Source organism: Physeter macrocephalus, chromosome 5, assembly GCF_002837175.3.
Source record: "Physeter macrocephalus isolate SW-GA chromosome 5, ASM283717v5, whole genome shotgun sequence".
Taxonomy (NCBI): Eukaryota; Metazoa; Chordata; class Mammalia; order Artiodactyla; family Physeteridae; genus Physeter; species Physeter macrocephalus.
Window position 1 is genome coordinate 35,956,980 of NC_041218.1, and position 15,870 is coordinate 35,972,849.

Below are 15,870 nucleotides of genomic sequence, written 5' to 3' on the forward strand. Positions count from 1 at the left end.
TATTCTTTATTTTATCAGTAGCATGAATCTACTTGCACCAAATTTATTACCATTCCGATACGGAATATAATTAATTGTAAATAAACAAGTGCAATTTCATCTAAGATGTATGGTGCATTGTATGATTACAGCATGACCAAATTCTGATAACAGTAAGCTTTCTGAACCCCACTGGATAAAGATTTAAAGTGTAGTGTGCAGTTTCAGGTTTAAGTTTGAATGCCAATGGGAATCATGTACTGTTTAACATGATATCCTATGTATTAAAATATAAGAAAAATCTGGTTATTTAGAAATATCTTTAAGTGAATATATTGCTGCATGAATGGTGCCAGTAAAAATTTGATTCTATAATTTGTCGTTCATGTGCATAACAAATAACTCATTTGCCTAATGAACGTTACAAATGTAAAGAATTTAACTTCAAAAAGAAGAGAAAGAAAAACGAATTGCAGATAGCACTCAATAAAAACACATGGACGTTCTTTTACATAATTGATCTTTTAGCTGTGTATGTGTATGTATGTTTGTGTATGTGTGTGTGCTCATGAGCTGTGAAAATGTATACACTAGGATGACTTTTTTGTGCCTTTCACTTATTATTATGCTACAATAAATGATGTGGAAATATACAAGGAACAGAAATACAAATAATAAATACAGAATACACATTTTATCAGTGATGTTTAGAAATATGCAAGAACTATAGAGTGAACTGTTAGATGTTAATACAGATTATATTTCATATTTGTAGAGACTATCACTAATAGCTCATTACAAATAACTTTAAATGTGAAAGGACAAACACAGTCTTCAAATGGGCAACATAAATTCACATTATTGCCACATATATATTCTAGTGTGTGTATCAATTTAGTTGATGAAAAATATATTAACAACAACAAAACCAGATAACTAAATAAATAATCCTTTCATCAGCCCCTGATTTCTGCCATACTAATGCTTTGGTGAATCATCAAGGGGAGTAAATTATTCATTATACATTTCAAAGAGGAGTCCCCATTGAAAAAGCTCTGCTACTGGTCCTTCTTGGAACCAACATCAAGAGAATTCATGGCAGTCTCAAATATTGCAATAAAATAAAAGGTGAGAGGCAATCACTCAGGAGAGGTGTCTAGAATGAACTGAGCTCAGGGAGCTACATCCCAGCTGAGTGAGGTGTGTAAAGATAATTATTAACATCTTGAGTTACACTAGGAAAGAAAAAGATTAATCAAGGAGTTGCATGCAAATGTCAGTCAAGGCTTTAAAAACAGAAACCTTTATTCTACTTGCAACGGAGAATCTGGAAGGTTTTTAATAGTAGCTCTAAACATGATCACTATATTATAGCGTTATGGCACTAACAAAATCAGCTGTAACATAGGTGATTGAAATGTTTGATTATCTTAAGGTTTATTTTAAATCAAAGGATCTAGCACAATACCAATCCCATCGTAATAGTGAATATAAACTACTCAAAATGAACATGATGAATTAACAAATCTGATTTTTACTGCTTCAACATAAATTTAAAATTTTACTAACACAGCTTTGCATTAATAGCAAAGAGTTAAATCTTGCAATATAGGTTTTATATGGAAAGGACTCTCCAAAAATTTTTATCCCAGGTTAATTGTCTCCAGCTTGTTAGTTAAAATGATCAGCGCTACTAATAAGTAGTAATTTATCTCTAATTCTTGGTTAATCTCTGCCAATACGTTTATAAAAGAGAAGGGAAGAAATAATTGGAGATAATCTGACTGCCACATGTATTTCCTAATTTCCTATCTTCACGTGTTCTGGTTGGATACAGACAATTGAGAGCGCGATCACTTTTCTTAACATTCTTTAGCCATGATTTTCCTTGACTGCCTGAGGACATCATTTAGCTCTGGTGAGGCAGGGTTCTTTTTCTTTCACTTAGCTTAACAAATCAGAAAACATTTGGATAACTGATTTTTGTGAGGGAAAAAGTCAGTGTTCAACTTAAATTAATGAATATAAAGACTTTCAGGAAGGAACGTTTCCATCTGTTCTGGTTATGGCATAAGGTGATGCCCAAAGCCCCTTAGTGTTAATACCAAATGCATATCTAAATTTATGTCAAACAGAATTGCCTCTCTGGTCCAAGCAAGAGTATACTGATGATACTACAGATACTGACTCAAACACCTACTGCACACTTCCTATGTGTTAGTCATCATGCTAAGTACTTTTGGGAGTTATCAAATGTAATCCCTGTACCACCCTATGAGGCAGATGCTATTATTGTCCTAATTTTACAGACTGAGAGCATGAGGCTAAAAGAGGTCAAGTAATTTGCCCGATATTCAATCTAGAAAGCTGATTCCAGAGCCCATGGGACAGAGTATTTGGTACTGGGCAGAATTTATGTAAAGCCTAAAAAGAGAGATGAATTTGGAACAGAAAATAAGAGATTCTGAAAACTGTAACTATCCCCTTTTCCTTTTTTCTTCCAATCCACAATTCCTATCAAAATAAAACATTCAGGAGTCAGTCACAACAGAATCAAGATCTGTAGGGGAAAAGAGGACAATGTGGTCAATATAATTTAATTTGAATGTGATACAAAACTGCTAGACCAAGACCAGCCAAGCCTTATTTTTAATTTATAGGTCCAACAAATTTTGTTCATCAAGATATGCATTTGAGCCAGTGGTAAATGTTTTGAAATTAAGATCCAGAAGACAAGGAGTCTGAGCATTCTCGTAATTGTCTTAGCACTTAGAGCTAACAGGCAGAGTCCTGCGTAAAATAGTATTCACATAGGTGTAAAAACCTATAGGCAAGACTAACAATAATATTATCTGCAGGTAGGTGCTAATAAGGCCATTCAGGCAGATGAGGTGTCAACAAGGTCTACTTCTTGAGGAGTGAACTTGGGTTGCTACTGTGTGGCAGGGAAGCCAAAGGTTGTGAAATTTAGCATCTTGACAGAATTAGCCACTTGTAAAGCTGTTTGATATATCAGGGAAGAAAGAAAGGCACCAATTCCATTACTAAAGTTTGAAAGAAAAGTAAAATAAGTCAAGATTTTTCCAGATTAGAGTTAAATATACATCATTTGAAAAAACTGAGGGTGGAAAGCAAGTATCGAAAAGAAATCTCTTACAGTGATGCTCACTTACACTCATCGTCTTGTCTTTTAAAGCCAGAACTTAATGCTTTTTCCCATAAAATTCAAACTTATAATAAGAGTATTAAATTGTTACTCTTAGAATATTAAATGTACAACCTCTGGAGCCCAAACATTTCTTTAAAAAAAAATAGGAAATAGAATTTAAGATTACAGTTTTTAGGTAGACATGATGTGAGTACAATTACTACTGCCCAGTACTGCAGTGAATTAGTAGAGGCACAATAAACGTAATCTATTAGTGAGTTCGTAAAAGTGTCTCTACTGTTCAACAACATGATAATAAGGAGGCACAATACTTAGATGATGGCCAACATCTTATGGCTACTTCCAGACCAAAACACCAGAAAATACTCCTTTGAAATATATTTTCATTGCATCTTTGGTTAGGAGCCTGACACCATAAATACCTGAAAGAGGATGATATGATGGAGAGCTTTTGACATCTGTTTAATCTCAACTATGTAACATTACTATTTCTTTAAGATAATTTGGGCTTTAACCTACATTTGGTCATTGTAAGTGGCTTTCCCCCCCTGAGATTTATAGTACTTTACTTCAGGCTTGTTAATAAACTTATAGGAGAGAGGGGGTAAAATTAATTTAATCTTCCACTTTAGAACACATGCCTGAAAATTTTGTGTTTTTATTTGTGAAGGTTGATCAATCATGGAAGTAATATGTGTGATATTAAGCTAATCCATTGATAGGGCATTATGTAGGGTCTCTTAAGAATTCGGAAAACTATTACAATGGTTCACAATTTATTATAAATGTGAGGTATATAGATTATAAAGGGATGGGACTGGTTTTAGATACGCCTATCTATCCTTTCTATACCTTTGTTCCTTCCATCCCACCAGTAATCTCATGGTGCTCAGACTTAGTCGAGTACCACCCCAGCATACTAGTACTTATAAAATTTAACAAATACTGAGAGAGAGAGCCATGACCATCACATAGAAACTGTCAACTATGAATAACAAATAGTATTTGTTTTAGTTTGCATCTTGGTTTTAAATCACATTATGTAGCCATTTTAGCTTGCAGAAAGTTTAATAAAATCAATAAAGGAAATAAGCACCTACTTAGTATTTAATGTTTCCCTTGTGTTGTGAAGTCAAGAACCATCATTTGCAAAGCCACTCAGTGACTAATTTGAAGTATTAAGTTTGGTGCACTGCAGGGATGGAAAACACCTGATCCATGCACTGCCGTGCTCTCTCCGCACCACCAACCACAGCAGACCTCACTAATTTATCCTGTTGTTCTTTCTGTCTTGGAGACTAACTGCAGTCTCAGACACATGGCACAACCTCAGACTCCTGTTCAACGCTGCATTCAAGGCAGCCATGAACAATGTGGCATACCTCTGGAAAGACTAATACGTTGGTGATCACAAACTTGGGCTATAGATTCAGGCTTGCCATTGAGGAACTGCAGGGCACCTGTGAGCCATTCATTTAATTTCTCCATCGTTTGTAATTCTGAAAACATTTCAGTGAAAATATAAAGATCTGTTACTGTAGATTTATTTTTCCATCAGTAGAGTAGAGAATAATTTTTTAAATGGTAGAAGCAGATTTATATAAAGAACAAACACTATTATTGGTTAAGCCATCTCACTCTTCAGTCTAAAGAAAACAATTTTTCCATTGAAATTATTTAGGAATAAGTGTTACCAATTAAGAATACTGCCTGTTCCATTTTTAATGCACTATTTTTTAAGTATAATTTTGAATGAATCTTCTTTACTAAGTTAAAATATAGTTATTTTTGAAGGGTAACTTAAATTTATATTCTTCAAAACATACAGAGAAAACCTAGAAATTAAGATTATTTTAGTCTTTCACATAAATTTACATAATTTCAGCAAAACTTAACACTACTTTTTAATTTTTGCTATTTTTTCAAATGTTATTATTGTAAAGAAAGCTTAGGAGGGCAAACACTTCAGAATTAAAATGAATGAAATCCCAAACTAGATAATTTCAGATCATTATGAAACCTAATTTCATGTGCAAAATTTATTACCAATCCCCTGCATTCACTATTTCCATAAAATAGTACATGTAACTGCTGTTTCCATTTCCATTTTTGTTTTGCATCTAACATTTAAAAAATGTTTAAAGTTTATATATTTTCCACAAAGAAGAGCATCCCATGTTAATTTCACACTATTTTTATTGAGAAAAATCTCTCTTTTTTTCAACTAAGGTATGAAATTATATATTTCTTCTTCATTCAGGAAGACCCTGATTATCTGTCTATGAGTCTTAATTATGTTGTGTTCTACCAATCATAAATTAGGAAATATTATGTATATGGTAGTAAAAAAAATAAGTTTTGGGTGAGTCAATTTAGGAATATTCTAGACCATGGAAACTAAAAAAGTACATCAATTCTTAAGGAAACAAGCAAAAATTCTATATATGAAAATATACGACTTACATATTTAGAGATTCCTTAGGAATACAGGTAGTATCCATGGTAAATAGAAACATGAAGTTGCTCTATTTAAAAATTCTTGAACGGCCCCTTCAGGATTGTTATTCATTTCCAAGGCTAACCAGTATGTGAACTGGGTCATGGAAACAATTTTCATTGGATATTATAGTCTAAAGAGACAAATTACACTCTAGTGACAGAATATGTAAAAACAGGCCTTGGCATATTTATATGGTAACTTGTAGAACTTGGAACAGCAACTTTTCCCTAAAATATGTACTGTATCTATCCATAGTCTCAATGCACTTATTTTATGCATATCAATACTATTCATCAAATTATTCCTAAATCTGTTCAAGAAAAGTGTAGTGGTTCAAGAAAAGTACAGAGGTGAAAAAGCCATATGCTCTCATATATATAAGGTAAACTTTAATGCCACCAACTCACAGAAACTGTGAACTGTATGTATATCTGATGAAACATAATTGAAGCAAGAATATAAGAAGTAACAGAAAACAAACTAATTACATCTGTGCCTTAACATTAGTCATCTCTTGATCATCTGTATCAATGGAAGGTAGTGGCTGATAGAAAATCACAGACCATCTCTTTAGCAGGGTTGGGTCTATGGCCTTGTGCATAGTAGCTGAATTACTAATTGCCCAGTGTAACTTACTGCAAATGTGTTGTGAGGATGCCCATCACCAGAAGAGTGGCCACAGACACATAATTTTGTTTCTGGAAGCAATTCCTAGATTAAACAAAGAGAATCAGGAGTTGGCTTTTTTCTTTTTTTTCCAACCTTAAGGCTTAACGCTAATAATGTACATTATCATTTAAGAAAATATTATTTGGATTATTATCTTGGTAGGTTGACCTAGGCAAGACTACTCCACCTTTGTCTCACAGCTAATAATAGTATTAAATAAAATTTAAAAAACAGGAATAATTTGGCAGATGTTAATTTGAATATTTGAACATACGAAATAACCACTAACCAAACATTATCGATCATCTACCAGGATATTGACTTAGGAGCCTCACTTCCCACTTCTAAGCTAAAATTATGGCCAATGTTTATTAATAAATATTCCTATAGCTTTAAATGGTACTGTGATTTTAGAGTATGGGATGCTATTTCTCCTTAAAACTTTATCTTTTTTTGAAAAAGCTAACTGTTGACTTGTAGTCAATTATAACCAATACGAATAAGCATAAATCCTATCTTGTCATGAAATGTGAGAACAATCACAAGAATCCCTTTAAATAAACTGCCTTGGCTCTGCATTACTATAACACAAATATTGCCATTAAATACGTATTTAAGACTAGGGAGCTAAACTCAGTAATCTCTGTTAAAACCTGTTGAATTGTGTCATTTGTACTGAAAATTACTCTATACACTCAAATGAATAGTTTGCATTTTTATCTGTAAAAGCAAAGTGATTATTTATTGATAAATGACATGGAATGTCATTTTTTACCTAAGTAGCATTAGACATTTCAAAAGATTTTGTCTGAAAGGCAAAAGGATTACACTGCATTTGCGTAGACCATGTGACAACACATCCTTAGACTTCATGTATGATATGAAAGGATGATCCCCATTCATCAGATACACAAGGGAAATTATATCAGAAAACAAGAAAAGCAAGGAGGGATGCGGTAGGGGTGTCAGGGAGTATTTGTAGTGGTTTGATGCATGTAAATATTACATCTTATAAATAATTCTTTTCAAATACATCTCTGAAGTTCAGGGGATCTGTTTGAGAATCGGATTGTACATGCTTTACATGACTATATGCCATTTTCTTCAATATAAGAGCAACATTAATTTAAACAGAAAAAAAAATGGCTTCCAAAATATTCTTTCCCTTCAATTTCCTATGAAGAAGTATGTCACCTGACGCTGGCAGATGAGGATGAAGAGAAGACGTTCAAGTTATATTTTACTGTCAGAATCCAACAAACACTTTCTCATCTAAATTATTTTGTCAACAGCCTTGTAGTACCCTTGCTAACCTTATTTGGCACCAGTGCATAATTAGATACACAGGGGTGTGACTCCAATTGAAGGTGTTGGCATTGAAGCACTCTGTGAAAATATTAACTATGAGGTTAACTCCAATTTTCTCTTCTTTAATTAAATGCACATGGTACTAATGAGGTAACCTACTGTTCCTTGATAGCACTAATTAGCTAAGAGGAGAGTACACTCTCACACTGCAATTTAAACCTAAAAATAAGGTTGAAATATGCTAATTGCAGGCAATTTAAAACAGTACAAGTTGAAGAACTAGTCATAATAAGAGAAACTGACTGCTTTACAGCTAGGCAGCTGTAACTTTGGTTAAAATCAAAACAAGCCACACGATTTTTGGACTGCTATTTAAGGAGGTCATAAGCATCCTTAAAAAAAAAGAAATGAAATGCTACTCCCTACCACAGCAATGAACCAGACTAACAAGAAAATCCTCAGATCGACACTCATCTACCTAAAACCAAAAATCATTGAGCATCATGAGAACTCCAAAGGTGCCACGACACTATATTTAGTGCTGAAAATGAAACTTCATAAATAAGCAACATCACCTTAAGCTCTTTCAAGAGCACCCAAATTAAATATTGTACTTTGTGCCTAACATAGACAAAACATGTCAGGTGCTGAAGATCTGCCATCCCAATCACAGAGTCTGAAGGGAGGATACAGAGACGATTAAGAAACCGGACATTTCCAGACCGGGTACAAGTACACTGATAAAAATACACAAAAGATGCTATGAAATAAAATGCTGTAGGCATCATTTAAAGGATACAGGTGCCAAAATTATCGGAAGGATTTCATTATAAGACGGAGATTTTTTGCTACATTTCTTCTACAGATTAGAGCTCTGTGATGGGAGTAGCCTGAAGCTTCACTGTGAGAGAGAATATTCTCCATTCTCAGCTCAAATGACTCAGAAACATAATTTCAGTAAATCTAAGTACAATCCAAACATATCTTCTTTAATTGTGTCTCAAACATTTCCCCAATATGATTTTAACTGATAACCATTGAGATAACTTTGACATAAAACAAGATTCTGAAGGACCTTCTGAAGCCATGACATATTTTTGTTCATCAGAAACTTTGTTTAACCAAAGCAATCATTGCCTGACAATGCCAAATCATTCCTGTTACCATAGACAAAAATACAGCACATTAAAATGATACTGTCATTAATCTATCCTTAGGGACAAAAGAGATAGGACTGTCCCACACTAAGGACGCACAGTGACATTTCTGCCCTGTCATTTTGCATGCAAAATTATAAGATATATACACTTTAAATAATCAAAAGAGTTGAGCAAGGAATAAAAATAGAGTTAAAAAGCAAAATTTATGAAAAGAGAAAGTCAACTTAATCTTATGTTTACTGAAGAACAATACCCTGGAAAAAAGCAAACCATTTGAAAGGCACAGGCTTTTAAGTAACTCCCAACTAATAACTCCAGGAGTTAAAAGTATGTGAGAATAAACTTTGCACTGCCATTAGCCCGTCATCATGTCTTGCCAAAAAGCCTGGTTGAAGAAACTGCTTGGAAAAACCCACCCAGCTTCTTCTCCTGGCTGTCCTAGAGCTTTCTACAACAGAAAGAGACAGAATGTTGGCAAGAGACGCACTAATCAACCTCCAACCAACCATGCTTGAACAGATCCGTGAAGCTGCAGGTCTGTGAAGGAGTAGCAAGGCGAATGAAATCAGAGAGTCATTTAGAAATGGGTCTCCTGGAGGAAACCTGACGTGATCCAGCAAATCACAGGGAAACACAATGTGAATCGATGTTTTAAGTGTTTGCATCTGTTTCAAATAAGCACCAAAGAACCTTTTAACAGTGAAAAGGCCAGGACGGTGTACTGGAATGGGCTTTCAACATTAACTTCAGAGGGAAACTATTCTTCCGTTAAATACGGATCATTGCAATTTTCTGTTAAAACAATAAAGACTTCAGTGTTCAGTGTTGGAAATACGAATACTAGCTCTGGAGACAGTCTGCCAGGGTTCAGATCCTGACTCAACACTTACTAGTAGTGTGACCTTGAGCAAGTTACTTCGCTCTTCTGGCCTCTCTCTCTAGAAAGGGGGTAGTAAGTAACAACGTCCTAGGGTTGTTAAATACATTGATTTATAAAGTACTTAGAATAGTGCTGGTACCCATATACTTAATGTTTCTTAGCTATGTAGTTAATATTTATTAGCTATCATTATTGCTTCAGAACATCCAATTTCTTTCAAATAAAAAATTATTAAAGTTCTACTGTGTATAAAACACACTGTAAAGGATGCAAAAATTCCCAAGACATTCTATCTGCATTCAAATAGCTTTCCGTCTCCTATTGGACTTCATGATACAAATCAAAGCCTCTTCCATATGAATAGAAAATATTTTTTCTCTTTAGAGGCCTGGTGTGGCAAAGCAAAAAGTTAATATGAGGGTGTCTGCATTCAGTGACAAGGTGAAGTGACTTCAAGGAAATATGATTTTTGCAAAGTTGATGAAGGTATATTTTCATAGAAAAATAGGAAAGTATTATATATTGATCTTTCCTAACGAATGAAAATATTTTTAAATTATAATTTTTTTGAAGCTGGCTGAAAATGGGATCAAATTTTTCTTTAACATGTTTAAAACTTTAGTGTCTTACAAAATTTGTGGTAAAATGATATCTGAATGGAATAGTGATCTACATTTTAAAGGTGCAAAAATTTTAAAATAGTGTTCAGTCAGTCAAGAAACGTGCATACTCTTGACCTAGTATGAAACAGGAATAAAATTAAACGGTTAACTGGCCTTTCCTCCACTCTAACTGTTCTGTCTGTTGGCTTGGTTGGCTATCTTTAGGCCGTTCATCACATCTGATGGAGACTGTCCCAGGGACAGTGTGGCCAGAGTTGTGCCAGGGTGATATGTGTTGGCTTTGCAAATTCAAATTACTTCGTCTATCCCCAGCCCACCTAAAAGCTGCCTAGCCCTGACAGAGGAGGTGAAGAAAAGAGAACTGCTGCCTGGCAAACATTATTTCATAAGACCAGTGGATCTGAGTAGGTGGTATATTGTTTGGAGTCAGTCAACGAGGTGCAGGGACCATGTACCCCACAGGACCAAACCAATATGAGCACATGCCCGAAGACTCTTCATTCTTCATTCTGAACAAGGAGTAAGTCCTGCCTTACTTCCTTCTGTGGCACTGACTACAAAACCCATATGATATTGAGGAGAATAGGGGGCAGCCATTAAAGAATCACTTCACAGAGAAAGAAAATAGAGCCCAGGGAGCTGAAATTGTTTACAAAAGCTCATGCTTTTATTTATTTTTTAAGGCTGCTGTGCATCACAATAGCCTACTGGAACGGGTCCTCAAACGTTAGCATGTAAAGGAATGTCTGGCTGAACTGTTATAATTGAAAATTCTACACTTCTAGGGACTCAGATTCAAAAGATCTGAGATAGGGCCCATGAATATGCATTTTAACAAGCATCTTGGTGATTGTGATTTAGAACTTCCATGATTACACTTTGAGAAATATTGTCTTCTGTGTTCAGGATATTTGTGGGACAGGTAATTTCTCATTCTTCTATTCCATTATTCAGTCAGTGAACATTTTTCAGTACCTACTGTGTGCTATAAATTATGTTAGCCATGTGGATATAAAAATGAATGAAAATTGTCCTTGGTTTCAGAGGAGAGCGGGGGGAAAAGCCTTGTAAACTAGGATACAACTAAGTAAGTGCCATTTGAATCTTGAACCCTTTGACACGCCATTAAAGTCAAGAATGGCCTCCTCAAAAAAAAATTTAATTGCATAAAATAAAATGTAAGAAATTAGAAAGGAAATCAGTTACGTTGAAATTCAGTTTTCAAAATATTTAAAAAGCCACATTTGTGAAATATTAATAAATGTGCTTCTTTGTAAATACATTAAATAATAAGATACAATGTCAGGTTTAATAACCACTATAATTTTTAAGTAGTAATAAGCATAACTACTATTTCTAGATATTTTTGCCAACAGATGAAAACATCTGTAATTTGTTTTGAGGACAATGTCACAGATACTGCCAATACTATTGTGGTTTGTTACCTACATTCATAATAGAAGAAAATATTAAGTTTTAATTAGAAGTGAAAGTGAGAATACTTTTTCCTCCATTCATATGCATAGACCTCCTGAATTCTTCCCATGGATCCTAGGTTGAGACTCAACATTAGAAACGTTATTGCTGAAGAGGTAAAAAGTACAGTTCCATTGTATTGGAAGAATATATTAAGAATGAGGAATTTATTACTCGAAAAAGAAAGACGTGGAAAGGAAGAAAGGGAGAATCCAAAAGATTTAGAATTGTACTTGAGAAATGCGATCACGTGGGTATGGCTGGAGTGTGGTATGGATGAGGACGGGGGCGAGAGAAGACTAGAAAGCTGGGACTATGACAAGTTCTGCCCATCAGACAAAGGGAATTTCTGTCATGTCCTGAGATAAAGGGGAGGAGCAAATTTTCTTTTAAGGAGACAAGAGAAAAGCATGAGGGCATGGGCTTAGACTGGAATCGGGAAAAATGGGTAGCCGGTAGCCTGAGATGCCCAAAGGTTCACCAGAGAGTTATTTATGGTCTGGGCTGAATGAAGAGCAGTAAAAGGAAGAACAGGATACTCAATTTGAGGAGAGGCTAACTTCCGAGGATGTGAAGACTACCTGAGTGATAGAGTGAGAGAGTGAAGGCTAAGGGACACTGGGAGTAGGCTGTGATGTCACCAGCAAGATAAGAGGATGCAAGAAAAAATTGGTTTTTAAGGAAGAGAGGAGAATGTGCTTTAACTGAAAATACTAGAAATACTACACTAGAGCTTACTGCAGGACATCCAGGTAGTTATTTCCAGCAAACATTTGAGTACGGCGTAAGCCTCAAGTTCAGGAGACAAGGCAAGATATATAGAGATCTGAGACCTTATGTGGTGGTGACCCCACAGGAAGTGGATACGTTCTGTCACTGAGATCATCTAAAGGAATGGTTCTCAACCTGTGCCATGTGCTAGCATCACCTGGGGAGCTTTGAGTCAATACTGATGCTGGGCTCCACCGCCTTCAGCTTCTGATTTTGTTAGGCTAGGATGGCGCTCAGGCACCTCAGGTAATGATAATGTGCAGCCGGAGTTTAGCACCACTGATATAACAACTGAACATAGAAAGTTATGGACAGAGATGAGGAAAGCCACCACATTCAGAGGACTGGTGTCAAATGTCTCAAGTGTTCTGACAGGGTCTAGTAGGATGGGACTTTGACTTGAATACAACTCTCAGAGGTTATCAGTGATACTCAAAAGAATAGTTTCAGAATGGGAGTGGTGACAGAGATATAATATAATAAGTTAAAGAAGGAATAGAGATTGAAGGGTAACCCATTCTTTCCAAAAGTTTAATGATGAAGGAAAGGAGTGGGTTAGGAAGATTGTCTGATATAAAACAAAGGTTCAAATAAGATTTTGTTTTGTGGGTGTTTGGTTTTTAAAGACAGGAAGACTCACAGAAAATGGGAGACTGAAGATACAGGAAAGCAGTTGTGAGGCTGACATGACAAGGTCATAGGAAAGGCTGGGCAGGGCAGGTATCAAGTTGGCCTTGGAGAAAAGATCTCACTGTGATACAAAAGGGCATAAAGAGAGGTGCCAATATGGGTTTGTTTTAGGAGTGGAGATGAGAGAGGCAGAGGACGATCTTACCTGGTGGCCTCTACATTTTATCTCTGAAGTAGGAGACGAAGTCACTGGGAATAGGGGCTCGGTGTGAGATGTAGGAGCTTAAAGGGGACAGTTAAGGCAGGAAGCTGGTGTAGGGAGGGGGGAGTGAGGAGTTTAGAAACAACTGCTAAACAGCGATGAAGGCTAAGGTGAAGTTGTGGACTCAATACTGCCTGATACTGTGATTTTCTGTAGGAACATTCAGTAGCTTGCTTGGGAGTAGGAGTAAGGGAAGCCACAGTTTGGAGAATGGAGAGCAAGGTCAGAGTGAACAATACAAAAGAGCGAGAGTTTCTTTAATGTCATCATTAATCATGGGATACGGTTGGATCAGGAAGCCATGTAGGTGGGCGGCGGGAGTGGTGATGTGGAGAGAATGACAAGGAACAGCAGTGCTTATGATCAGGGTGGGAATTCCTTAGGTCTACTAACACAGACTGATTTTTAAAAATTGGTCCAAGGACATACAGAATATTGTTGAAGGTACTGATTATTAAAAGTTTATAATTTTCTGCTTGTTTTCTTCATGGATCAGTGTAAAATTTTTAAAAATAGTATATTTTCTTTTCCTTGCTGAACATGCCAAATTATACCATTCACTGGTAACAAACTCAACATGAAAATCCAAATTTATGAAATTAAATTAGGGGTTCCTATTTCCTTAATTATTCAAACTCAAAATGTAGTTAAGGTTGTATTTATGTAAACAGAAAGAGAACTCATCTAAAATAAATTTGGTTTTTATATAATCCTTAGGAACATATGTATTAGTGAATCTGCATGTACAAATGTGTTACTAGGTGCTATTTCCCTACAGTTCCCTATTGCCTTTTGTTTCCTTACTGTTGAAAGAGTAGAGTTCATTGAGAAAAAAAACTATTGTCGAGACCATGCTACAATCTTGCAGCAAACTAGCTCAGTGACTACAGAGGAAATCCGTTGATCTTCCCTACCTGGAATCTATTCCTCTTTTTGCTAACAACACCAAAGTTTTTCTTGGGGGACCATCCCCATTCTGCACCCCAGCTCCCAACATCATATGCAAATTGGTAGGACTGGCTCAAGGGTAGGTGGCTGCTTCAAATAGGCCAATCAGATTCCCTCTCTCAATAACTGATTCTTGAGAATAATAAACGGGAATTCATCCAGCCTAATGCTGGGACCCCACAGAGCCTGTCCAACGATCTTGCTTTTGCTTCTTATCGTTCTGTGACCAGATTTTTGTTTCATATTTCCTTGTATTTTGTGACCAATTCTGTATCTTTGAATAGATCCCACTTTTTTGTTTAAGTTTTATGTGTATTTCTGTGACTTGAAGCCGGAGAAATAAACTAACAAGAATACTTCAAAACGTTTCAATCAATGATCTCACTGCCAAGATTAGGATTAAACTTTGATAGCCTTTAAATTAAGTTTCGGAGCAAATTTTAGGTTATAATCCAAAGACAGACAAAAGATAAGGCTGGAAGCCATGATCTTGGCCACCTCGTGTTTTACTAGTTGCAAAATTAAGTGAAGTAATCACAAATTTCTGTCATAATGTCAGCTTTATAAATCTTTTCCTCTCCTAAAATGTCAGCTTGTACAATCAGACTTTCTATTCTGCAAAACACAGTTTAATATATAAAAATTAGGATTACATACTCATTTGTTTTTCCTTGTTCAACAGATTCTAAATTATTTCTTTTCTTTTCTTTAAAAAAGAAAGGGTAGGTAAACACTAGCAAAGAAAGTTTAGTGATGGCTATTGTCTCAATCCACATACCACATATTTGGAGGATTTGAGATTTTAAAGTACTTAATATTAATCAATTAAATCCACTGACATTTCTAAAATAAATTTGATCCCCATTTCACAGCTTAAAAGAACTGAAGAATTAACAAAGATTACACAATATAACAGTGTCGAACTCAGATTTTTCACCCTGGTTTTCGTCAATCCCCTTCTTATTCACCTCAGAAAGCTGCCATCATAACTGGCACTAATTGGCACCCTTGTTAGAAACCTCAGCAGAGGAGCCAGGAATAGAAAAGATATGGACACCTCTCATCCACAGAGCCCAGCTGTCTGCAGAGGTGAGGCTGAGCTCAAGAATGGGGCAGATGACCTGGCGCCGTCTGTGAGAAGAATAAGACCTACACCTGTCCACTGACTACTTAGACAACTTGAATGTCCAGGGACGTTAATCAAGTATCTTTCATGTGTCTAAAGTCATTGGAAAACAAAAGATGCCTGTAGTGCTCCTACAAGTGATGTACTTATTACATTTTAAGAGGAGATGAAGACAGCAGTCAACAGACACTTCTGGCATGAGATACTCATGCAGAGTACTGGTAGAATATTCTATTTTTGTTCTATGCTTGTTTGCTTTGTTCAAGAGAATATGTTAAGCTCTTCTTTTTTTTTTTTTTTTCGGTACGCGGGCCTCTCACTGTTGTGGCCTCTCCTGTTGTGGGGCACAGGCTCCGGACGCGCCGGCCC

General features: G+C 35.8%; 1 protein-coding gene across 30 annotated transcripts in view; it reads right to left on the reverse strand.

Moving 5' to 3' along the window:
• The window catches only part of FOXP2 (forkhead box P2), a 536,717-nt gene that overhangs the window by 112,385 nt on the left and 408,462 nt on the right, over positions 1 to 15,870 (reverse strand). For 26 of the 30 annotated variants that reach the window (XM_055084891.1, XM_055084888.1, XM_055084875.1 and 23 more), the window contains one exon: positions 6,285 to 6,359. The exons of the other annotated variants lie outside the window; for them this stretch is intronic. In XM_055084891.1, the coding sequence (XP_054940866.1) occupies positions 6,285 to 6,359 (75 nt within the window). The remainder of the gene's footprint in view (positions 1 to 6,284; positions 6,360 to 15,870) is intronic. 30 annotated transcript variants of the gene reach the window in all.